Here is a 26,286-nt window from a genome sequence, read left to right as displayed (position 1 = left end):
ATGCACTAGTAGATAAGTGTATACAAGGACTGGAAATACGTTTGTGTGAACGTACCCTTAGATGGAGCCTATGGACCGTGTGACACTGTTTTTGGAAGAAGGCAGAAATGTTATTCAAACCATGAACAACCCCTTGAAATAAGAGTACAAAATGCCAATCCGAAAAAGACCAAGGTGGTGAAAGAGAGAATATCGCAACAGAAAACATCCATGTTTAGAAGATTTCATGAAGAATTATCATCCTTGAAATATGAGGTCATCACCAAAAATGCATCATCACCCAACACCATCTATGGTGCATGCATAGTGAAGAGTAAACCAAGGTTACATCTTACCTTTCAGCTGCTGTAGCTCCAAGTTCAAGCTTTCAATGTTGGAGTCACAAAAATCCAAATTCTCAATGGTCTCGGCTCTCGTCATCTCATCCTGGTCTTCATCCTCGAGCATCTGAGAGAGCTCCTCACGGGTGTTTCTGTAGACCTCAAGTTCGCGCTCCACGTCTTCTATCTTCAAGAGTAAAAATGGACAGGGGGAAACCCGCTCTGCCTGTTCTAAGTCACCAGGGGCATCTATCGAATCTGGGATGTCTGAGAGCAAAAAGATGTCACTGGGTGTGGCATCCTGCCTTGGAAGTGGTTTCGGAGATGGAGTGTTTCTCTGACTATTGGTTGGAGGCAGAGGTGCAGGTCTGGATGGTCGAAGAGCAAGAGTTGGAGGAGTGCTTTCTACATATTCATTTCTATGGTGTTTCCGAGTTGGAGATAAATAAGAGGTGGAACTGGATTTAGCTACATCATGTTGACAAGAAGAGTGGGGTCTAGGGTTAGGACGTGGTGGGGGAGGTCTTAAAACTTTAAATTTTACAGGTGATTTCTGTTGCTTAGACAAAGTTGGCGATCCCCGGATAATGTCTGTTTCAGAGTTGTAATCCAATATTGAAAAATGGCGGGATACTTTGTTACTACCATTCTTTTGTGGGTTGGAGAGACTCTTTTCAAACTCAGAAAGCTGTTCAGTAAGTTTAGAGTCCAAGTCAATTAAATCAAGCCCAGTATTGTCATTTGCTGGGCTTTCTCGCCCAGATGTCCACAAACTGGAGTCACATTTTTCCTTGGAGCTAGTCTTTGGTTTTCTTCTACGGTCCTCCACCCAATGAACAACATCTTCGACCGGAAGGCTGTGTTTTCTGTTTTTGTTTTTTGACCTTTCATTGACATGATCCTCAGCCGTCTTCTTGGAAGACCATTTTTCTTGAGCTCCATTAGGTAAACTGGTTCTACCTCTTCTGCCTTCAACCTGTGCTGTAAACTTATTGTGTTCCTTAGGCCTTTGGCTTTGTGATGCCGGAGGACTACATATCTTACTCTGCGGCCGAGGAGGTAGTTGAGGCTTCGCAGAAGAGCTGTTGATCGTTTCATAGTTGCTTTCTCTCATTTCTTTGTGACTACTAATATAAGTTTCTTCACTTTGCATTGTGTCTTGAGTTACTTGACTTGAGTGCGATGGTGGTGGATTGTCAACATGGACATCCCAATAATGTGGATCTGTCCCGCTTCCTGGTTCATGGGTAGAGGACATGTCAAGATAGTCCACAGGTGGATTTGATATAGAAATTTCTGTATCTACTGGTTGCTCCTCGTGAGAATTTTTCTCTTTAGTCTCCATTTTTACAAACCTATAAGGAAAAATTCCCCGATTCCCATACAACTCTCCCTCCAGCCACCCATCCTCCAACGTCCCGATTATTCGTATTCGGTCTCCAACATTAAAGTCCAGTTCTCTCTGCTCCATAGCTTGGAATCTATATAGGGCCACAGCAAACATCCCCTCTTGTTCCTCTTCTTCTATAATTTTACCCATGTCCCTCTCATGGATTATTTCCGGTGACCTATCGCGAACAAACTCTTCTCTCTCTTCATCTGAAGGAACTCCAATATCAGGAACTCTTAAAGGATTCATCAACTCCACAAACCCTTCAGGGAAAATTCCCCTTCTTCCATTAAGTTCTCCCTCAAACCATCCAGGTTCTGGAATCCCGGTTATTATAATGATGTCTCCTTCCCGGAAATCTAACTCCTCTTCAAGTTGTGCGGAAAGACCCAATATTGCCTGCGCTTGGCCGATGGCATAACTGGGGAGTTCTACAGTCACATTCTGGCAAAGCTGACGGCTCCTAGAGGATAGGGTGAACTCTTGGACACATGATAGGGGAAAAAACCCTCTTGCACCCCAACAGTTTCTACCTTGCAGCCAACTAGAAGCCAAGGATCCCTCCAACACCACCAGATCCCCTAGAAACAGAAAAATATACATAAAGAAAAACAAATAAGCATAAAGTAGGTAAATATATTACATGAATCACAGATCATACTTGGTTATAAGATATTTGGTGAATATATTAGAGCGCCCTCTATTGGACATTTTGATGCATGCATGTCCTTGGTCCACAATCTAAAGACGTGATCTAGCGCTAGTGGGTTGCTAAGTGCACATGGCGTTTGTGGCCACCGCTGAACATATATATGAGACTAGACTGTATGCTGTAGCATCTATTCACCATTGGAACTCAACGATAATAAAATAAAGAAAAAAAATTAAACTGAAAATATAGCAAAACAATTGCCACAAAGTCAGGTTACAATGTAAACATATTGAAAAAAAAAAAAAAAAAAGTCATTACCTCTTTGGAGGCAGAGCGCTCCGGGCTCATGGGAGGTAAAGTCGCTAATACTGACGTACATCTTCTCTTCATGCTTCGTGGTCGGGATTGTCAGCACTTCCACAAAACTTACAGGAAATTGTCCTATGAACATGGAAGTTACACATTCAGAAAACGACATTAATCATATCCGGGGTTAAGGGGTGAAACCTGTGTAAGGTCACACCGCTTTCCATGCTAAAGGGAACACCTGGCATCCAAGGCATGGGAATGCCACAAAAAAGTGTATAGCTCTGCTAGTAGTTATTTTCTGTATGGTGATCTATTTAGTGACTCTAGGATGCTATTATGCGAGTACTGTATTTTTGGAATTTAGGGATTATTTGTGCACTATTCAGTTGTTTTTGCAGTATATAGGATGTTGGAACTGTATATGTTGTTTTGTGGACAGCCAAATGGTAGCGTTATTTGGACAGCCAAATGGTAGCGTTATTTGGACAGCCAAATGGTAGCGTTATTTGGACAGCCAAATGGTAGCGTTATTTGGACAGCCAAATGGTAGCGTTATTTGGACAGCCAAATGGTAGCGTTATTTGGACAGCCAAATGGTAGCGTTATTTGGACAGCCAAATGGTAGCGTTATTTGGACAGCCAAATGGTAGCGTTATTTGGACAGCCAAATGGTAGCGTTATTTGGACAGCCAAATGGTAGCGTTATTTGGACAGCCAAATGGTAGCGTTATTTGGACAGCCAAATGGTAGCGTTATTTGGACAGCCAAATGGTAGCGTTATTTGGACAGCCAAATGGTAGCGTTATTTGGACAGCCAAATGGTAGCGTTATTTGGACAGCCAAATGGTAGCGTTATTTGGACAGCCAAATGGTAGCGTTATTTGAACAGCCATATGGTAGCGTTATTTGAACAGCCATATGGTAGCGCTATTGGACAGCCATATGGTAGCGTTATTTGGACAGCCATATGGTAGCGCTATTGGACAGCCATATGGTTGGGTTATTTGGATAACTATATGGGCAACACAGTGGCTCAGTGGATAGCACTGCACCCTTGCAGCGCTGGAGTCCTGGGTTTGAATCCCACCAATGACAACATCTGCAAGGAATTGGTATCTTCTTCCCGTGTTTGCGGGAGTTTCCTCTGGGTTCTCCGGTTTCCTCCCACATTCTAAAGACATCCTGATAGGGAATCTAGACTGTGAGCCCCATCGGGGACAGCGATGATAATGTGTGCAAAACGTAAAGCGCTGCGGAATATGTTAGCGCTATATAAAGATTATTATTATTAAAGATTATTAACTATATATTAGTGTTGTTGGATCAACTACATAGTATTGCTATTTGGGCATTTAGGTAAGGCTTATCAATGGGCACAATTTGGCATCATAATTGTTAAACTATTGACATTCCTTTTGGGGGGATACTAACATATCAGGGCATCACTCTCCATAAAGCCAGTTTTATATAAATAAAAGCCTAATCATACTACCTTAAAAGGTTGCGCAACTTAATATTATAGATTGTATCACACAGAATCTGAAAATCCAAACAGACCTCTAGTCCTGCTCATGGATGAGAGAGTGATACAATTGTATCCAGTCTAAATCTTATTGAGATAAACAATTTCCTGTGCTGATGGTTTGTTACACTGTGTCAGCTCAGGTAAAATGTATCAGCCAGGATTCAGTGCACAGAGGATTGCAGACAAAGGATCCAAACACAGCAGACGCTCAGCTGTGAGTATTTAATAAAAAATATTTTTTTAGCTTCCGCATATATACAGGACTCTTGCTCTTTACTGAAAAGAAAACTGAAATAAGCTAGGAGTAAATGAGAATAATAAGTCTCAGAGCAGCACCTGGTGGTCTGCATTGGTACTGCAATGATACTTCTCCCGCTTAGTTCAGTGCGAAAATTGGAAAAAGTAATTTTATGTTCTTTAAAATGATTGTAACAAGATTGCAAGTTATCCCGTATCAATAATATAGAGAATAACTTACTTATTGCAGGGGGTCTAACTACTGGGACCCCCCACCAATCCAAAGAATCAAGGCTCTACAATGGCTAAACTGAGCCTAGGGGTTAAGGGTTAACTTACAGTTTTGAGACAAGACCTATAATGAAACAAGAAAAAATAATCAACATAGTTTAACTCTCAAATAACCTGCAACTAGAGAGCAAGAGTGAAAACCTGTGGTGTTAGTCCAAAAATACAATCAAATGACAAAATTAAGGGAAAAAAATAAAATAAAAATATAATAAATAATAAACATAATAAATATAATACATGTACCTGTGATTCCTTCTTTATTCCCCAGTAACCAAAATTCATCTATTACATTGAGAATTTCGATGACATCTCCAGCAAAAAGCGTCAGCTCCTCCGACACACTGGGGCAAAAATCAAACATTGCACGTACCATCGAACCGACCTCCATCCCTGCAGGGAAAATAATGATCAATCATACGTGATATGGAATCACTGTGGACAGTAGAGAGGCTGCGAGTAACAACGCGATGAGGCGCAAAAATAAAATCACTAGTTGTCTGATTTAAAAGAAAAATCTGCCTGTAATACACTTAAAGGGGTTGTCTAATGAAAAGAAGTTATGTATCTGCGAGATCGGTGATAACATGTAGATTGGTGGGTGCCAACTACTGGAACTACCACCTAGCAGGGGGGCTCTATTATCCCCGTTAGTATGGAGTGGCAGTGCACATACTCGACTGCTGCTCCATTCATTTGCTATGGGGGGGGGGGGCTACTGGAAGAAGCAGAGCGTTGTACCTGGATGTGGATGGAATGCTGTTAATCTGCAGGTAAATAATGCTTTGACACCGTGTGGTCACTGCACTGAGAGCCCCGCTGCCAGGAGGAAATGAACTTGATTCCTCCCGGTAGCATTTGGTCATAGGGATGGCTACGGAACGGTTTCAGTCACCGCTTTGTGTATAGCACTGACTGACAGCTGGTGGGTGGTATTACACAGACCTCATCAATGTGAATAGTAGCAGAGCTGCAGCAGATAAACAATGTTTTATCAAATCAAGAACCCTATTAATGACCCAGTACTGAAATCGGGGGTCCGGGTCCCTACTTTGTCCTACACTGAGACAAGTCGATGGTAGACCCCGTATGAACTGGCTCCAAGCTTTATAAAATAGAAAGGTAAAAACCTACCAGTGATGATAATGATATAACTAGAAAGAGGGGGAGACACCAAGCGACATAGGGTCTAATCCAGTAGAGAAATAGGTCTAGGTGAGAGGTATAGGAATTGCTCACCTTTTAAGGATGTTTGACCCACCATTGAGGAATCAAGGTATGACAGCTGCTGCAGTACCCTCAGTTCAGGAGATTCCGCCATGTAGAACAATGAGAGAATAGGAGTAGTAGTTTGCACTGCTGTGCGTGGTCACTGTGATTTTTCTCCAAATTTCAGGCCTTCTTGCTGAGTTTGCCTTTTTCAGCAGGAGTGCCACAAAAGGTAAACTCAGCAAGGCGGCCTGACACGTGGAGAATCCGAGCGGTGACCACGCACAGCAACGCAGACTACTACTCCAATTCTCCCATCAACTGACGGAACAGAAGCGATCTCCACAGATTATCTCCGCATGTTGTCAGTGATTGGCACGCAGGATGAAAACCAGTACAGAACAAATAACGATAAATGTTCTACAATGCTTCGTAGTTTATAAAGTAGTTTTCTAGGAATGAAAGTGATGGCCTCATCATAGACAGTATATGACTGTGAGCCTCGCCGCCAAGTGCAGCATCAGGCCATATTCCCGCTATTAGTAATGATGGGAGCAGCTGGATTTACAAAGCAGTGTTCCACCCAGAGAGGCACAGACTTGTCGATGGAACGGATTATACAGGCGGCTTATGTGTGCGATATGGAAATGTTAGTTATGGGATACCTTCCTGCCTCTGGAAACAAACTCCTTTTAATACCTGTTTAAAAGTGTTATTCTCAAGTTCTTAAATGGGTAAAATTGCAAAGCTCTTGTAACAACTAGCCATTTTCCAACTGAGCTCTTATTAAACTTCCTCTCTGCTGAAGGGAATGGTTTTTTTTGTATACTGCGCATTGCCTAGGTTATCACCCACCTCTGCAGTCTTGTCAACAGTGGCCAATCTGTTAAGCAAAGAGCGTAGCATTTAGAAAGTGTTTATGATAGAGCTTGTAAGCGCGGCGCTGAATTGTGGTGTCTAGCCATCTTCATTGCCCCTGTGCTGCTCTCATTCTGCAGATGCAAATGCTTCCCCTGCTTGCAGCTTTGAAGACCGCACAGTTCGTGCCAGTGCCACAACAATGCCTCTGATCTGAACTGTCAATCAACCAGGAGTTCACCGCCCTGGCAATCAAGAAAGCAGAGGAGTGGAGCACTCCTGGATGACCAACTTCAGACAATCGCTTTAACCCCCTATGCAAATTAGCTCTCCGCTAGGAAGAAGAAACCACTAATATCGGCCAAACCAGTGCCTCCTACAAAATGAAGATAATCCCTATCTCTACAGATATTCATCAGGGTTCAGCACACTTTTCTGTACTGATGAGAGGCAAGAAGCCTGAAACAAGCCTCATCTCTCTTTTGGTTTGATTGATATCTGCCAACTCTTCCCCAGAAGGAAGGAGGCAAATCTGAATACTACATTTTTCCCCATGGAGTATTGCCAGTATATACTTTGATGTCTGCATTACAAGACAATACATCCATTGAGCTGCTCCGGGGGAATACAAGTCCAGCTACAACTAGTGTATGGGCTGGCAAGGGCATCCAATGGTGTCAATGTAAGGGGGCCCCACAGCAGACGTCAGGTTTATATATAAAGCGGCAGGAGATTACATCCCACCCTATAGAGATACGTCTATATATACAGAATGCTATTCTTATACACAGCAGCAGGTGAGAATAAATCACGTGCAGTAAGACACAGCGGGGATATCAGCTGAATTTCAGGAAGGAAGTAAGCGGGGGCGCGCAGGATTAATTTTTCTCTCCGGCTCTATCGGCCAACAAGAGCTGACATTACATGGCAGGGTTAAATAAAGGAGACTTCATGGGGGGGGGGTCTTATAACCTAGACCCCAATCAATGAAATCCTCACTTAACTCCTTCCATACTAGTCACAAGAAACTTCTTTGGATACAATGCAGATTTAGAAGCTGTAAGGAGAAAATTCACATTTGTCTGAATTAATGAGCAATTAACAGGTGGACTCTCCAACTTTGGATAACTTTAGGTAACTGTCACGGGCACTAACCGGTGATGTGCACACAGCACGGATCCGGTTAAGCCTGAGACGAGCGGGGCCGAGGTTGCACCACGCAGGCTACCAGGAGTGAGCGTACCCCACAGGGCCACAGGACCTGCGGCACATGACCAAAGGGGGCGGGACAGGGGCGGAGTCCGCCGCGACACTCACCGGGGAGACAGAGGAGAGTGCCGGTAGGAAAAGGTCAGCCAAGTCGAGGGAGGGACACAGGGCAGCAACGGTACCAAAGGGAGTATAACAGAAGAGGAGTCAGATGCAGGCCAAAAGGTCAGAACCGTGGAGTGCGGACGAGGCACAAGAGGGACAGACAAAGTGGGCAGTCAGAGCGAAGCAGAGGTCAAGTACCAGGCAGACAGCAAACAGTACAGAATCACTAGACACAAACCGAGATGGGAGGACGGACCGGATCAGCAACAGGGAATCAAAAAGAGCAGGCACATGGCACAAGCACACAAGGGTCAAACTACTCAGCCAAGGGTAAAAGTATAACTGACATAGTTTGGAGCTATACTCAGGGCTATAAGAAGACCTCCCTGATCCAAAGAGAGGCCACAACCATTAACCCCTGACGTGCAGGTCCAAAACCTGCACTAAGATCATGACAGTAGCTTTTCTGAATCAGCAATGCAATAACTTCCACAGAAGCTCTGCAACCATTACCATATTGTTCCTGCTTATAAATGTGATGATCTTGATGCAAAATGTTGAACATTGGTGGTAGCAAACCTAAAAGTCAATGTTTGACCCTTTAGACAGTTTTGTCCCTAGACCCCAGTCAGAGGCCTTTCATACAGACAAATCAGATATCTTGCTTTGCACTGAGGAGGGGCAACACCCTGAAACACGTGTTTGAAAAATTAGATTCTGGTTTGGCTTTTACCCTAAGGCTCGTTAATGGGTCAATATTGACTTTTAGCATTGCTACTTTCAACAGTCAACGCTAGAGTTCAAGTCCTCTTCCTCTCTGAAGAGGCAATTTGCACATTAAATTTCCCAAAGAAGCATGGCATGACCTTTAAGTCTCCTTAGATTGGCACGTCAGGCATGTCACTCTCCACAATGAGAAACGTTACGCCTTAGAACACCAGAACGCTAAAAGGAGAAGAGCAACATCTGCAGAAGAAGGTGACTAATGGTACCTCTGATGGAGGTCTAGGAGGGTGGGGAAGTACTCTTTCGCCTTGAGGATAGTGCCAAGTTGCGGTAGACAGACAGGCAATGACCCCTGGGAAAAAAAGTACGCAAATATAATGTCATTGTGCCACATTATACTCAGCCTTTCTCCAGCTGGTAAAGGAACAAGGAATTTCATGCCTCCGTCCTATTATAACTGCCTACAATTAAAATCCATGTTTGTAATTAAAATCCATATAATCGTAAACAGATCTCTGACATATTAGACATTGTATCATTCCCATTAGGAACATTACATTAAAGTTTTGCTGTACAATTAATGACTCATCTGTTAAATTGAAACCTCGTTTTTTTTTTTTTTTACAATATCTGGGAAACGTCCTCAATCTAAACCTTCTGACAAAGAACTGAGCTGACAACCCAACGCGTTTTCCTGCCAGCCCGCCTGATCCACCACATGTGGCAGGCATTGCACTGAGCTGTGTGTTTAGAAATGACCCAGATGTGGGGAGAGGATGGGTCATCATAACAGTATCACAGCTGGGAGGTGCGGACCCCTGGAGAACGATCAGAAGAAGAAACTATGGATGAAATCGGGGCTCCAACCTAAACACTGAGCAGTTAATAAGACTGGAAACTGAAGTGGCATAAACAAACAAAAGCCAAATCCAAGGACCCTTGAACTTCTCAAAACAAAGTTCCCTGGCAATCAATTGATCCTTGTGTGTCCAGTTGCTGATCCATGTGAGGTGGGGTAACAATTACCTTGTAGCGGGTTTGCAGATTTCTGATAAATCCGTAGCAGATCATTTCTATTCTCTGTGGACTGTCAGAGGAATTATACAGTTCCATAAGAACTGCATCACCAATGTAAGAATCATCCTCACTGCACATGGACTTTACAATTTCCTCTAATTGCACCTTAGCCAGCACAGACGAGGAAATTCCCATATCTCCTGCAGCAGATGTTACACAGTGGCCCAATCCCGCGCATTCTCAAAGTGAATCACTACAATGTGACGAGTTTTGGGTTTTTATTTCCCTGATTCATAATTTCCCACAGTTACTTCTAGCACATAATGAGCGCTGATAAATGACTCTACAAGCTGGAAACATATCTACAGAAAGCTCCACCTGAGATGAGATTTCTCTCTATTATCCGTTATATATCCTAGCTGTCGAAACGCGTCGGTTGTGCCTCCAAGGGTATCCGTGGTATGCCATTGTCCTTGCTTTTACAATCTGCGCGAGGAACCACTGCCAGACAAGGTGCTTCAACACATGATGAGCTGACATCCCCTTTTTTCCCTTTCCATTACCTGCTGTTTTTTATACAAACGGTCATTTGGATATTAAGACCATCACTCGGGGGGGGGGCGTACAAAATCAACTTGAAATATACCCGGCTATATTTGGTCAAACAATTAATTTACTCCCCCCTAATGTGATGGCGGATCTGCTTCTCTTTGGCGAGACTAAGTTAGGTGGCATTAATGATGTTGCTACTCGCAACAGCTTTTACACATTTGCATGGTTCTGGAGCGTAGGAGACTCTTTGCGATTTTTTTTTTTTTTTTTTTAAATAACTCATAGCAGTAAGTTCTGAGCACAGATGTATATTACACTGCAGGTGTCCTCACAGTGGAAAATCACTGCTCACATTATATTTATAGAATTCAAGCAGTGGGAGGTCTAAAGTGTATACATCACATAGGAGAAATGAGACTGCTGTATAATACATCACATAAGAGACACGAGACTGCTCTATATACATCACATAGGAGAAATGAGACTGCTCTATATACATCACATAGGAGAAATGATACTGCTCTATATACATCACATAGGAGACACGTGACTGCTGTATTTACATCACATAGGAGAAATGAGACTGCTCTATATACATCACATAGGAGACACGTGACTGCTCTATATACAATCACATAGGAGAAATGAGACTGCTGTATAATACATCACATAGGAGACACGAGACTGCTGTATTTAGATCACATAGGCACAAGACTGCTCTATATACATCACAAAATGATACTGCTCTATATACATCACATAGGAGAAATGAGACTGCTCTATATACATCACACAGGAGACGAGAGGCTGCTCTATATACATCACATAGGAGACATGAAACTGCTCTATATACATCACACAGGAGACGAGAGACTGCTGTATATACACATCACATAGGTGGCATATGCACATCACTGCGGGGCAGTTACATCACAGGAGGCGCGGGGGGCACATACAGCATAATGAAAATGTAGCTGTTTCAGGTCACCTTGCAAAATGTGTCTCCAACTCCTTCCTCCACAGATTTATGAGCAGCAACTGTCATTTTCTATTTCAATATTATTTTCACATGTACCATTCATTTATGAAAATCAATAAAATGATTATTACTCATTCTGTAGCCAGCAATAGACAGTGAAGCACAGAGTGAATTTTGTTAGTTTTTTTTTTTTTTAACAAAACCCAATTGCAGAAAAAAAAAAAAAAAATTAACTAAAAACAAAAATTTCTCTGAAGTTCTCCATATCCAGCCGGGCTTCATAACCAAATCTATCATCATATTAAGTTTCCATTTGTATGACTAAAAGATAAGAAATGGAGCCTCCATCTGCTCTGTATGAAATATTTACACACCGCCGACCTTAACATCCCCGATAAGTAACACAAGAATGGGAAACACCAGATGAGCAGCGGCATCTGAAGGCTGTCTGGACTCTGGACTCACAGCAGACGTTTGCAAAAACAGTACCTTCAAAAAAAAAAAAAAAAAAAAAAAAAAAAAAAAAAAAAATAGATTTTTTCCTCCAAGTTTGCACAAAACACATTGGCAAGACTCCACTAAAACCCCCTACATCGTTACCAGATCGGACTGATGACCCCTTGCTCTCAAGGGATGGGAGAGAATGAGCGCTGGACCCAGATGTCCCAAAAATCGGGGGCTTGTGACAGACTGAGCCCCGTGTTCACCCTCATTGCTTTATGGACGCCCCTAGATATAGCTGGAGAACTGCAAGAAACCATTTTCAAGGGTGATCCAATTAGGAACACATGTATCCAGAAGAATAGGGACAGCGCAGGCCAATATAGACACCGGGGGTGAAGAGCACAATTATTAGCCATCATATGGATATAATGAGCTGGCCTCGGGGGGTGCAGTCTGCTGGATGACAAGATGTAATGACTGACGCTAAATGAAAAACATACGGAGGACAGACAGCCGAGCTCAGACAAGGTAGTGAGCTGAACGGGTTTTACCAAACCTGATGTTCCCTATAGCAGGTGTAGCGATCGCATTTGGGTCATGAAGCCTGAAGGGGACCAAGGTTCCCTCCAAACAGGTATTAAAAATGGTGTTGAGGGAGGGGTGACCTGGAAGAGATTTTGCTTTGTAGCCCAGAAGTTTCCAATTATGCTTCGTCTCAACCTCGACCCATGCCGATCTGAAGGATGAACGCTCTGAAGGAAAATTTAAGTCGTGCAAACCTAGATGGGTCCACCAGGGTCTTCTACGCCATTATCTAACTGTCACAGTGTAGAGGGACCATCCTTATTCTGATTTGCACAAGGAAAGACAGAAGCAAAGGGATGAAACTGAATGGGAGAAGATACTGGTTAGATATTAGAAAACACAGTGACCGTGAGGGAGATCAATGAGTGGAACAGGCTGCCACGAGAGGTGGTGAATTCTCCTTCAATGTAAGTCTTCAAACAGAGGCTGGACAGACATCTGCCTGGGATGATTTAGTGACTCAGGCATTGAGCAGAGGGTTGGACATGATGACCCAGGAGGTCCCATCCAACTCTAACATTCTAGGATTCTATCATCTCGATAGTAACAAGCCATCAGGTTGCTGGTCTCTTCGCCTTGCTCCTTCTATTCTTCTGGCCATGATGTCCTTCTCCAGTGATTGCTCTCTTCGTATAAAGTGTACAAAGTAGGCAAGTCACAGCTTGATGATCCTTACATCGAGTGACCGGTTTGGTTTGATGTGTTACATACGTCTCCAGCACATTTCGAAGGCATCAATTCTTCTTCTGTCTTGTTTCTTTATCGTCCAGGTTTTGCACCCGGCCTCTGTACCTAACCACAGCCGAATGAGTGCAACCTTAAAGTTGACCTGTGCACAGATTCACAATACACACTTCACACATTTTAAGTAGATCTTAGACCTGATTATTCTGGTGTACTTACTGGTCAGAATAATAATAAAGCTCCCTCAGTGTTCTTTCACCCCGCTTCGGATGAATCTCAACCACCTAATTTGATGGGCAGCCCCTCAGTGTCCCTCCTCCCTGCTGCTCACACTGCTCAGTGTAAACTGCAGTTGTCAGGTTGAGTTGGTGGAAACCGAATACACTTGGACTCTTGAGTTCTCTCACGCATTAGCTGGACTCAGGGGCGTACATATTAATGGTGCAACGTGTTCAGCTGCACAGTGGCTAAAGAGGGTCCACTCTCACTTTCAAAACAGCAAACAGGTCCTGTCACAGACCCAAAAAGGGGACTATAGACCGTTCTTGCATAGGGGCCCTCTTCCACCTGTGTCCACCTCTAGCTAGACTCCCAAAATGCTAATTTTGGATTATACAGCCATTATGGACATGGATTTAACAGCAAGTACACCAGCACCATTAGGCCTTAAAGATTATTTCAGCAATGTATGTAGTTTTATTATAAAATCTGGTGACAGATCCCTTACGTAGTTAACCATTTACGCATTTAACTCAATGTAACACAACCTGATTCAGTTGTACGCCCCTTTAAGTGATTGGCGGGGGTCTTCCAATTGATCATGGCATATCCATTCATCACTGATAGGAATGCCCCTTCTAGCATGGGGTCTGCATAGATCATTATGCCATCTTTACAACAATCTTCTAGTTTTTACTATTAGGAGGCTCCAGACCCCAACTACTGACCATGAAATATATCTGTGTACTCACTGAACTACAATTCCAATAGTCCAGTATATTGATTAATTCCGCACAAAGAAACCTCTATACACTGTGAATATAGTAAAGTCCCGGGTGACACGGTGCAGCACCAGACTCATCATACCCAAACACATTCCAAGGCACAATGCAAGTCAGGTCTCATCCAAGAATCTCATCCATCCGACCACAAGAACATTCCAGGGAGAAAAACCGCACAACAGCGCACACAACTTCTACTGTAACACCGGTATCTTAGGAATTTTAATGTAAGGTAGCATGCATGCGACTAATACTGTTGCATTTTAGTGTCACTACTACAGCTGCAAGAGAAGTTGCTGTTTTTTTTTTTCTACACAGGTTACATGGAATGAAAGGAGCAACTTGCTATACCGCCACCTCGAGAGAATATTATGATGCACCTATCTCGGCTCCAGCTCATCTTCTTTTCCTGGCAGCCGGCTCTGTCTGCTCTCATGTGTGTCACGTTGTCATGCAGTGCGCATCTCTCATGTAGCCATCACTGGGCTCGGCCAAACCTGTTAACACAGCTCTGCTGTTCCAAGGCGCTGTCCGCACACTCGGTTCTGCTATACCAAGGTGCCTGCTAACTCGACTCGATTCTCCTATAATCAACACAACCTTGCTGTTACATGTGCCGTTCAGCAGATCCAGCTCTTCTGATCCTTGTGCTGCCCCGGTTTATCAAACTCTGCTGCATCAACACTTCCGATCAATGCTGTATCGCCTGAATCACGGCAAATCCACCACGTCAGGTGAGCCATAAGAAATATCAGGAGCACCTTGTAAAAAATGTCCTAGAAAATAAATAAGACAGGAATTCATGCCATTATGGTAATGGTGCCCACTCGGACCCTGTATGGCAGCACATAGCCTCCCCACTGGGTTATACTGCACACCCATAGGCGCTCCACGTGCCGCCATATGGTGCCACCATTCTGAATTCTTCTGTGATAGAACATGTTCATACACGGGACAAGATATTTACTGTAAATGTGAATCCACAACACAGCATCGCGCTGGAAGCCGAAAACCTGGCACATATCCAGGGCTCAGATTGCTGATAAGTGCGGCAATCAATTATTTACAGGTCACGGAGGGATAATGTCAGAGGCGATAACTTCTCCGTCTTCCGTCCAACAACAAGAAACTGGAAGTCGGATTCTAAAATACACACAGGCTAAAGACAGACACATTTCCAGGTAATAGGAAGTGCTGGAAATGGCCCTTCACGACTATAGATCTGTCCTCCCGATACACGGGGGCCTGTTTATAGAAAGGAGATTGCATTTTGTAACAAGCAGCACTTCAATTCTGGATCCACTCAAGGAAAAAAACAAAAAGCTTTAGGACCCTCTTTCCTCTAGAGGGTGGTTCAAGCCGTCCAATTTCTATGCCCTCCCATTATGCTCACCTATTATAGGCACTTGCACTGAATTATTAATTTCCTTACCTCTTAAAAAAGGGTCGTCTTGTGAAGAAACTACTGGCTGGTTAGGGCATATGGATGTCAAAGAAGGAGATCCCCGCTCCTGACCCTGGTCTAGGAAACAGTACGGAGAGGCGCTATGTAACCTCCGCTTTGATGACGGCGCAAGATACTGCATCGCCCCTACAGTGACCTGTTAGTTGGCCGAGACTTCCAGTGGAAAAACGAACAATCACAATTTGTATCCTCTTAATATACTGCAGTCATCATATTATATAGCACTCTGTACTTACAATTGCTCATTTTCCCTTTCTACCCTGATAATTCTTCTCTTTTCCATTAGGTCTATGACATCCCGTGATTAGCAACTGTTGAGCTGAATCCTTCTAAGCTCTATGTAGAAACAGGAGGTCAATTTTCCCTGAATGAGTCATAAGTCACTGCAAAAGTTCCTGGCAGGAGAGAGTAGGAGCAGCTGGGACAGGAAGTGAAGAAGGGAATGATAAATGCAGGGACAAGAGACTTCCTGTTTCTACATAGAGCAGAGAAAAGAGAAGAATTAGCAGGGTAGAAAGGGAAAATGAGCAATTGTAAGTACACAGTGCTGTTTAATATGATGACTGCAATATATTAAGAGGATAAAAAATTGAATAGAAGGATGAGGACTTCTTTAATGATGTTGTCTCCAAGAACCTCTTATAGCAGATCTGGCTTCTGAAACCATCTTTTTCCCCTGAAGGTGTCAGAACGTCCACAAATGTAATGGAGAATGAGCGTCGGGGGGGGGGGGGGGGGGGGGAAATGAGCCAGGTGGAAAATGAGTGGTTGCTGCACTGGGGAGAATGGCAAAAATCGCTAATGTGAAAGTAGCCTAAGTGTCTGGATTAGTCATACTCACCACTAAGAGTGCCTAGGGCAGCATAAACTCTAAATACGGCCCTGTGTAGACATTAACAAAAAGGTTTTTAAATTGGGCGTTTGCTTCCTAAATAAAAAGTTAAGCAACTTACCAAACCGTCTTCATAATAAAAAAATAAATTGCTGCTGCAGTGTCTTTATAAAATGCCTTCATCCCAGCTCAGTACTTTGGCAAAGCTCTTAAGGTGCTGCCACACTTAGCGATGTACCAGCGATCCCGACCAGCGATATGACGCGGTCAGGATCGCTGGTACATCGCTAAGTGGTCGCTAGTGAGCTGCCACACAGGCAGATCTCACCAGCGACATCGCAGGGGACGGGGATCGCTACTTACCTTTCACACCAGGCGATCCTGCGTCCTCCCGCCCGGCTCCACGCGTCGCTCGTCCTCACAGCAGGAAGCGCCGCAGGATCAGCGATAACCAGCGGGGGAGCCGGTCGTAGGTAAGTATCAGACACACAGATATCGCTAGCAATATCGCTATAACGTCACTAGTTATAGCGATATTGCTAGCGATATCTCTTAGTGTGACATGCCCTTTACTCCCACTTCTAATGGTTCTCTTTGCTCCCTTCTCTCAGTGTTAGCGATATCAGCAGGGAGAGGGAGAGATTTATGCACAGATTACCAAAGTGTGGAGAGTTGAGAAAGCATCTACAGTCTGAAAGAGGGCAGAGAAAACAGTCAGCAAATAAGGAGAAAGGACATGAAGAGGAAATAAGTGCAGCATAGAAGCTGTGCTGATATAGGAGCCAATGAAGTCAGCAGCATCCTGGATACACAAAGGCCTTATATCCAGCCTATATTACTGGGAGGGACACTCCCACAAAATATGTCTGAAAATGAATGAAGATTGCAGACTAAAACTAAGTGCATCTTTGATAATTAAAAGGTAACTACTAATATAGGTAAAAATCATTTTTTTTCTCCCATGAACCCCAATCACCATTTTCTTGTTTTGGGAAGCAGCTGACTCAGAGGATTGGCTCTAGCAATTTTGATTTAGGAAGAAAATAAAGGAAAAATCAGAAAGTGGAAAATCCCTTCGCTCTGGAACGTCTTGTTACAAGCTCCATTACTAGTGAACACATCCTGAGCCGTGAGGTCTCCCTGGAATCCCTCAATAAATAGATCACAGCCCTCCTCACTCCTCACTCTGTACATTTGCAAATGACATCTGGGAAAAGGAAACATATTGGGCGTTAGCCGCTCAGCCCTGGAAAAAAAAAAATCGAACCTAGAAGTGTACTTGTGAAGTTGGCTCTTCGCCTACAGCTCAGGACATGCTCAGGCTGTCAGGAATTCCTCCTGCGCTCCTGATCCCTACAGACGTCTTGGGATTTCGGTAGACTGGCTGCAGGGCCTAAATAAGGCCGCAAATCAAGAGTCAGCGCGTCTTACAATGGTGCAGCAGCAGATCAATGACACCAAAGCAAATAATATTTCTTAATAGGCCTTTCGGAGTGCATGGGGGAGTGGTCACCATTTTAGGACCCTCATATCAGAAAGGCTGTAAAAAGTCCTTGCAATTTTTCATTTTTTGCTTCCTCCCCGTTTTTCTTTCAAGAGCCATAACTTTTTTCTATATTTCCGTTGGTCTAGTCTGTAAAAGAGCTTGTTTTTTTTTTTGTTTTTTTTGCGGGTTGAGTTAGAATTTTTTCCCAATATTTCTGCACATAATATGGTAAATTGAATGACTCCATCTGGAGTCAATTAGTAAAAATAATAATAAATAATAATAAATTATTATAATAAACACAATTTTGCCATTATTTTTATGGCATTCATTGTGCTGTAAAAAAAAAAATTACCCAGCTATATGATCTTGCAGGTTAGTATAAATACAATGGTGCCAAACATTCTTTTTTTTCCTTTTTTTTTTAGTTGTGAAAATAATCTGATTTTTTTTTTCTTTCAAATTTGGTTCATGTTATAATATTCTGAGCTGCGTAACTTTTTAACTTCTATCCATGGAGCTGTGTGAGGCATTTTTTTCTCTCGATTTTGTTTTTTCTTTAGAGGGAGGGGGAGTGCGGTGGCCAAAATTATATTTTTGCAATTTGATTTTGTCTTTTTAGCGAGTTACGTACAGTTGAAATAATTTTATATTTCGACTGATCAGATATGACAATAGCAAATATCTTTTTGGTAAATATTAACCAAAAATGATATTGATTATAAATACACACATACCGTGTGTGTGTATATGTGTGTAATATAAATATATATATTACACACACATATAGTATTTTGTTTAAAGTCTCCTTATAGTCTTCGTAGGGAACTTGAACTCGTGGAATGGTTAACCACTTTTTTGGGGATACAAGGCCCCCAAAAAAGAAAATGCCGTTTTTTAGTTACTACACTCGCTCTCTCTAAAAAAAAAAAAAAAAAAAAAACACACAATAGAACAGTACTGCAGCATGCAGTGTAATTCACGTACACGACCCAGCAAAATGCATTTACAGAACAGATCGGTAGCTGATCGATGGGGGTCCTTCCGCTAAAACGATCAAAATGGGTCATATCCCCCGATTAGAATGCAGCAGCGATCGAGTGTACATGCTGCCGCTTCATTCATAATCTATGACTTATCTCCACGAGTCCCATAGAGTGTATGTAGAGTACCACAGAAGATTCTTGACCTCCTCTCCTTTCCAACGGGACACGTGACCCCCATATTCTTGATTGGCGGGACCCCCAGCGAGCACCAGCTTCCCCCTAATATTAATAAGAATATTGAGTTATTACACGACAACAAATTTAATGAATGTATCCTAAATCCCAATACAACCATTCTACTTTGTGTATCAATTTCTTGACATTTTCAAGATCACGGTGTTATATTAGGAAGGAAAACAAAGCGGAAGCCCCCCAAAGATGCAGTCCTGCTCCCACAGATGCAATTTGCTACAAAGTTTCCAGTCCGGGACATCCCCTGTAATAAAACCAGCTGTAGCACAAATCTTATTCCTGCCGACATTGTTTGCTACAATGTATCAGTCAGAGTATAAACAAAAAAAATAAATAAACCCGCCATACTTATTTGCCCGCAGGGTATTGTCCAGACTGGATATAACTGCAGAAAAACTCTGAGCAGTAAAAAGGTTTTCAATCACTGACAGGAAGCAGAGACTTTAGAAATGATGAGGAATGTAAGAATAGTATAGTAAGAAGTTTTATGTAAATTAAACTTAAAGGGGTTCTCCAGCCATTCGATATTAGGATAGGTCGTCACTATCAAATATCAAATCTGTGGGGGTCGGATACCCCTTTAAACCTTGCACATTTATAATATACCTTGTATTTTAAGTTCTCAGCATTTTCAAGATCCCTACTTGCTGTCACTAAAACTTTCTTAAAAGGGGTTGACAACTACTTTTTATTTAGTGATCGGCTTCAATATCTAATCAGAGGTGGTGGTGGTGGCGGTGACATCTGCCTCCCTGGCTGATGCGCCGTTACTTTAGCAGCTCCATCATTTCTATAGCCGCCACAGCTTTGTAGTATCACATGATTAGGAGATGGATCTTCAATACCCAGTTGCGGTCACTATAGAAATAAAGGAGGTGCTGGTAACAGCTGATCAGAGCGGATTGGCGGGTGTCTAACACCCAACAGATTGAATATTGATGGCCTATCCTAAGGGCAGGTGTAGACGGCCATAGATTCTCTCATCCGAGAAAAGAAATTCGGGTCAATTATGCGAAAGGCACTCTGATAAAAATCTGATCAGAGTGTGATCACAGTATAATCGGATTCTCTCGGCTGTGCAGAAGATGGGAAAAAAAAAAAACACTAGAATTAGACTTACCGGTAATTCGGTTCCTAGGAACCTTCCACGACGGCATAAGGAGGTTGCCTCTATGCCCTGATGGGGGACAGGAAACACAGAGGTTAAAAGGCCCTCCCACTCACCAGTGGCTTAACTGAAACCATAGCACCGGTTTACTTTCTAAATCCCTTATTTATATCCAGGAATATAGGGAGGGAATTAGTGCCGTCGTGGAAGGTTCCTAGAAACCGAATTACCGGTAAGTCTAATTCTATTTTCTCTAGTCACCTTCCATGATGGCATACGGAGAAATACCAACTAATCTGGCGCTAGGGTGGGTCAACAGCCTGGAGTACTTTCCGGCCAAAGACTAGATCTTTATTGGACGATACGTCCAATCTATAATGCTTAGAGAAAGTATGTAGCGAAGACCATGTCGCTGCCCTGCAGATCTGCTCCGCAGATACGCCTGCTTTTTCTGCCCAGGAGACTGAAGTGGACCTGGTTGAGTGAGCCTTGACCCCCGCTGGGGGTGATTTATCTTGAGCGCGATATGCTTCGAGAGTGTGGAATTTTTCCTCCTTCGGGTTTGTTGGATTTTGACAAAAAGATGGTAGAACGATTTCTTGGGAACGGTGGAATTCAGAGACTACCTTTGGAAGAAAGGAAGGGTCAAGACGAAGGACTATTGAGTCGTCTCTAATTATCAAATAAGGCTCCTTTATTAACCAGACCTGTAGTTCTCCTACCCTCCTAGCCGTGGTTATAGCCACCAAGAACACCGTCTTGTATGCGAGGATTTGTGGAGAACAGGAAGACCAAGGTTCAAATGGTGAACCTGTGAGCCCCTGGAGCACCAAGTTAAGATTCCATGGGGGAACCATTAACTGTCTCTTAGGATTCTTTCTGAAGAAAGAGGTTTCTTTCATGAACCTCTTGACCCAACGATGACCCGCTAGATTCTGGTCAAAGTCAGAGCTGAGAACAGAGACCTGGACCTTTCGGGTGCTAGGCCTAAGCCCTTTTGTAGAAAATCAAGGATTTGTGACATATTGGGGCTAAGTGGATCCGGAAGGGTAGGAAGGCAGAAAGATGAAAATTTCTTCCAGACCTTGCTGTAGATAGCGTTGTTTACTGGCTTTCTGGACCTTTGCATAGTAGCAATTACTGGGTCCGACAACCACTTGGCCCTCAGTACCTGGGCTTTAGTAACCATGCCGCTAAATTCCACTTCCGAAGATCCAAGTGAAGAATGGACCCCTGTGAGAGAAAGTCATCTTCTACTGGAAACTGGACCAGGCCGTTCACCTGCAGATCGATGATCAGGTTGAACCAACTTCTTTTTGGCCATAATGGGACTACCAAGATAGTTGGGGTCCGGTCTTCTCAGATTTTCCATAGAACCTTTGCCATAATCGGAATTGGTGGGAATGCATAGGCCAAGTGAAAGTCTCAATTCTGGGCTAGAGCATCCACTCCCCTGTAATTGTCCCTGGGGTTTAGGGAGAAGGCGGCTTCGACCTGCGTGTTTTGGCGGGATGCAAAAAGATCGATTTCTGGTAGGCCCCACCTGTCTACCAGTATTTTGAAATTCCGACTGTTCAGGCTCCATTCCCCCGGCTGGATGTCTTGGCGACTTAGATAGTCCGCCTGGATGTTGGAAGAGCCCATCAAATGGACTGCTGTCAGCGACAGTAGGCATTTTTCGGCCCAACAGAATATTTGAGCGGAAATACTTTTTAGGTTGTTGAACCTTGTACCGCCTTGATGCTTGATATGAGCAACTGTAGTCATGTTGTCCGAATATATTCGGGTCTTGTAGATTGTAAGCCCTCACGGGCAGGGTCCTCTCTCATCCTGTACCAGTCATGACTTGTATTGTTTAAGATTACTGTACTTGTATGTATTATGTATACCCCTCCTCACATGTAAAGTGCCATGGAATAAATGGCACTATGATAATAAATAATAATCTCATATATAATTACCAATGAACTCTGACACACTTCCGGTGCTTGTGTCGCTTCCACAATGCACCGCGACCGGAAGGACACCGACCGCCATATTGGAACATCCAAGTTATGGGTATTTCGATATGGTGGCCGAGATTCATATCCCCCGCCAAGGTGCGCGGCACCGTTCGTTGGCTGAGTCACCCCTGGCTGCGCTGCTTTGGCGGGGGATTCAAATCCCACGCGGCACCGCTCATTGGCTCAGCCGGCGGAGGATTCAAATCCCCCACCAAAGCCGTGCAGATGCTCATCTCACCGCACTCCCGATGCAATAGCATCGGGCCCATTTCTGGTGGTAATAATAATAATAATAATAATAATACTACTGTCCAGCAATCTGGTGACCTGCTGCCAGAATTGGACGATTTTTTGCTCATTGTCTGGTCCCAGAGGCCTTGGAACGGGATATTGTTTATCATGGCTCCCCAGCCCCTCCTGCTGGCATCTGATGCAATCTAAGGGCCCCGTCACACATAGCGACCCACCAGCGATCCCGACAACGATATCATCTTGTCAGGATCACTGGTGTGTCGCTACATGATTGCTGGTGAGCTGTCAGGACCAGCGACACGCGGGTAACAAGCGACGCACGTCGCTTAGTTACTCGCAGTGTATTATAGTTACCAGTGCGTTGATGCAGGGTGCTGGTAACCAAGATACACATCGGGTTTCTAAGGGGCGCGTGGCACTTAGAAACCCGATGTGTACCTTGGTTACGAGCTCCCTGCATCAGCGCGCTGGTAACTAAGGTACACATCGGATTTCTAGGCGCTGCGCGCCTCTTAGAAACCCGATGTGTACCTTGGTTACCAGCTCTCCTGCTCGCTGGTCTCCCGCCTGTCACACGCAGCGATGCGTGCTGGCCAGCGGGAGACCAGCGACCCCAAAAGTGTCCAGACATTTCAACAACGATCAGCGATACCCGGCAGGGGGTCCGGTCGCTGATAGCTGTTGCGTCACAAAACTTGTGACTCAGCAGCGATCTCGCTAGCGAGATCACTGGATGTGACGGGGGCTTAAGTCGGCAGGACCCAAGTCCAGCTCACACCTCTGTGGAGGTTTCTGGGATTTATCCACCATGCCAGAGGCTCTCACTCGACCCGGCGTGTGTATTCTTCTGTTTAGAGTACTGGGATGACCGTTCCAATTCCCTAAAATATAAGTTTGAAGGACTCTGGAGTGGGCCTGAGCCCAGGCTACCGACTGGATACAGGCTGTCATGGGAGCCCAAAACCGACATGCCTTCCCAGAGTGTAGGGGACCTCATGTCCCTGAATCTCTTGACCTTTGCTATTAGGGTCAGACGATGGCCGTCTGGAAGAAAAGACATCTGTTTTGCAGAGTCCAAAAGTACTCCCAGGAATTTTCTGGTTTTGGAGGGCCACAGCTGAGACTTTTTCAGGTTCGGGATCCACCCCAGAGACCCTAGTATATCCAGAGTCTTTGATACATGCAATTACAGGGTCGCCTCGGTGGAAGCTACCATCAGTAGGTCGTCCAGGAAAGGCACTATACAGATGCCTTTGACTCCGGATAAAGGACACCGCTTCCGCCATTACCTTGGAGAAGACACTTGGCGCTGAGGAGATTTTTACAAGGTCTCTGAGACCTGCCAGCAGTGTTACTTGATCTTTTGGAGTCAGCAGGGAGGTGACTTTCAGACCCTGTGGAGGGGAGGAGATGAACTCTATCAATAGGCCCTCCTTGAGGACTCTGAGGACCCAGTGACAACTGGTGATGCTCTGCCACCGATTTACATATCTTGAGAGTCTTCCCCCCCACCGGGTCCGGGTCAGAGTCATTGCTTCTCCTGTTGGGACGAGAATATTTTTCCACCTATCTTTTGCATAGCTCCACCTCCCAGTCTTGCCCTTCCCCCTCTGGGAGGTTTGAGGCTGTGAGGCACGAAAAAAACGCTTTTTAGGGGGTTTCTGTCCCGGGAGGGATTTTTTCTTGTCGGTGGTCTTTTCTAGGATCTCGACTAGGGCAGGCCCAAAAACGTACTCTGCTTTAAAAGGTATGGCACATAATTTGGCCTTGGAGGTGATCCACATTTTGAGACAGAGAGCTCTCCTAGCGGAGTTGGATTGCACAAGTGACCTAGCGGCAACTCTTATGGATTCCATAAAAACCCCGTAGCTCTGAAGAATCGGCAGCGAGTCTAGTAGCTCACCCCTGGAAGTACCCTGGGATATATGGGTTTCTAATTCCTCTAACCAGCGGGAAAAGGCTCTAGCCACGCAGGTGGAGGCAATGTTAGACTTGGCAGACGTAGATGTCTCCCAGGATTTCTTCAGGAGGCTCTCAATTTTTCTGTCCATTGGATCCTTCAATTGCGAAGAATCTTCAAATGGGAGTGCGGTTCTTTTCGCAACCCTTGCCACCTGTATGTCGACTTTGGGAATGTCCCATCTAACGGAATCACCTTCCAGGGGGAATCTATGTTTCATCTCTGAGGGGTTGCTGAGGCGTTTCTCTGGCAGTTCCCACTCCTGAGAAATCATGTCAAGTATGTTAGCATGCACCAGGAACCCCATACGTTTCCCCGTTTTCAGACCTCCAAACAGCTGGTCCTGAATGGACTGAGGCTCTTTTTCCTCTTCCAACCCCATAGTGCTGCATACTGCAGACACCAGCTCCTCAATATAGTCAGAGGAAAAAAGGTACTTTCTGGTTTCAGAGGCTTTGGGCGATACGGGTTCCTCCCATCTACCAGAGGACGATGTGTAGGACAGATCTAATTCAGACTCCGAGTCCCCGATCTGTATTTTCCTTTTCTTCCCTGGAGAAGGGGGTGGTGGCGGTGGGGGTGGAGGAGTAAAAGCCGCCAGGGAAGATTGCACCTCTTGCTTGACTAGCGAGCGAAATCTCTTCCAAAAGGGAGGGTTGCTCTGCTCTTACTACTTTGTCAATGCACCACTGGCAGAGCTAGTTATCCCATAGTGAGGGTAGCTTTATGTTACAAATGGCGCACTTTCTCCTGACAGTGGCTTTGGGGGTAGACTTGTCTCCCTAAAACAAGAGGGAAAGATGTGTCAGAAGGACCCCCTAAACTATCCACCCTCAGACCCCTTCCCTGCATACACTTACTGAAGAAGGGGCAGCACTGGGCTCTGCAGACGCAGGGCATGAAGTGCCTTCCATACCATCAATATATGCAAAAAAAAAAACCCTGTTTGGGAGAGAAGAACAGACAATTTGTGGCACCCTAAGTGCGTAAACACAATATTGTAGTCTTTAAAGGGTGCACAATTTTATGCACTCACCTCATAGAAGACTAATATAGCTTTAGATTATGTATCCTCAAAAATCCTTCCTTTTGGGATACTTCCCAGAAGACAGGGCTTGCAGCTTGCCTCGGGTGGATCCAAGTGAAAGAGCCAGGTTCAGGCTCACACAGGATGAGTAAATCAAGAAAGGCAAATCCAGCCCATAAACGGCAGCGTTTCCCAGGACTCACATCCAAAGAGGATATTCCATATCCCACTCAGCCTGGCCGATAGCCGGAAGCCGATTCGTTCCAGCTGGACGCATGTCCCGGAAGTGACGCGTGCGCTCCACTGACGTCACTTCCGGGACACCGAGCCGCAGTGCGTGGAGGGGGAGAAGACCGGGGAGCTCTGGTAGGCCTGCTTTGCCCTCATGGGGGTGCGGGAAGGCCAGGAGGGGATCCCGAGGTCACCAACGGGGGAAGACGGGAGCAGCCTGGAGGAGGCGAGGAGCTGCCCTCTGCTACCCGGCAATACAGGCATAGCCTGTGAAGATAAGGTAACTGCAGTCGCCAGCCACCACAGTATACAGACCTCTCCCTGCCCCATGGGGAACAGGAAAGACACTGACGAGTGGGAGGGCCTTTTAATCTCTCTGTGTTTCCTGTCCCCCATCAGGGCAAAAAGATTTCTCCATCTGCTCCTGTCAGTTCATAAAAATAAGACTGCAGTTAGATGTCATCTGAGTGCAGGCCGATGTTTTCCATGAAAATTACATCAACACAATGGGAAGGATAGAACTAAGCAACAGTGTTAGAAAGACTTGAGTATATTAATAGATCACAGACTGCACAGGAGCCAACATTGTGATGC

The 26,286-nt window shown here is 44.5% G+C and overlaps 1 protein-coding gene across 5 annotated transcripts in view; it reads right to left on the bottom strand.

Annotated features, from left to right (window-relative positions):
• DNMBP (dynamin binding protein) overlaps window positions 1-26,286 on the bottom strand; it is a 120,181-nt gene that overhangs the window by 63,222 nt on the left and 30,673 nt on the right. For all 5 annotated transcript variants that reach the window (XM_073552790.1, XM_073552788.1, XM_073552789.1 and 2 more), the window contains 3 exons: window positions 4,968-5,114; window positions 2,681-2,803; window positions 336-2,291 (listed from right to left, as the gene is read on the bottom strand). In XM_073552790.1, the coding sequence (XP_073408891.1) occupies window positions 336-2,291; window positions 2,681-2,803; window positions 4,968-5,114 (2,226 nt within the window). The remainder of the gene's footprint in view (window positions 1-335; window positions 2,292-2,680; window positions 2,804-4,967; window positions 5,115-26,286) is intronic.

The sequence above is a fragment of the Dendrobates tinctorius genome, unplaced genomic scaffold (genome assembly GCF_039654945.1).
Source record: "Dendrobates tinctorius isolate UK_male_01 unplaced genomic scaffold, ASM3965494v1 ptg000196l, whole genome shotgun sequence".
NCBI classification, from domain to species: domain Eukaryota; kingdom Metazoa; phylum Chordata; class Amphibia; order Anura; family Dendrobatidae; genus Dendrobates; species Dendrobates tinctorius.
This window is presented reverse-complemented; position numbering and strand designations above follow the sequence as displayed.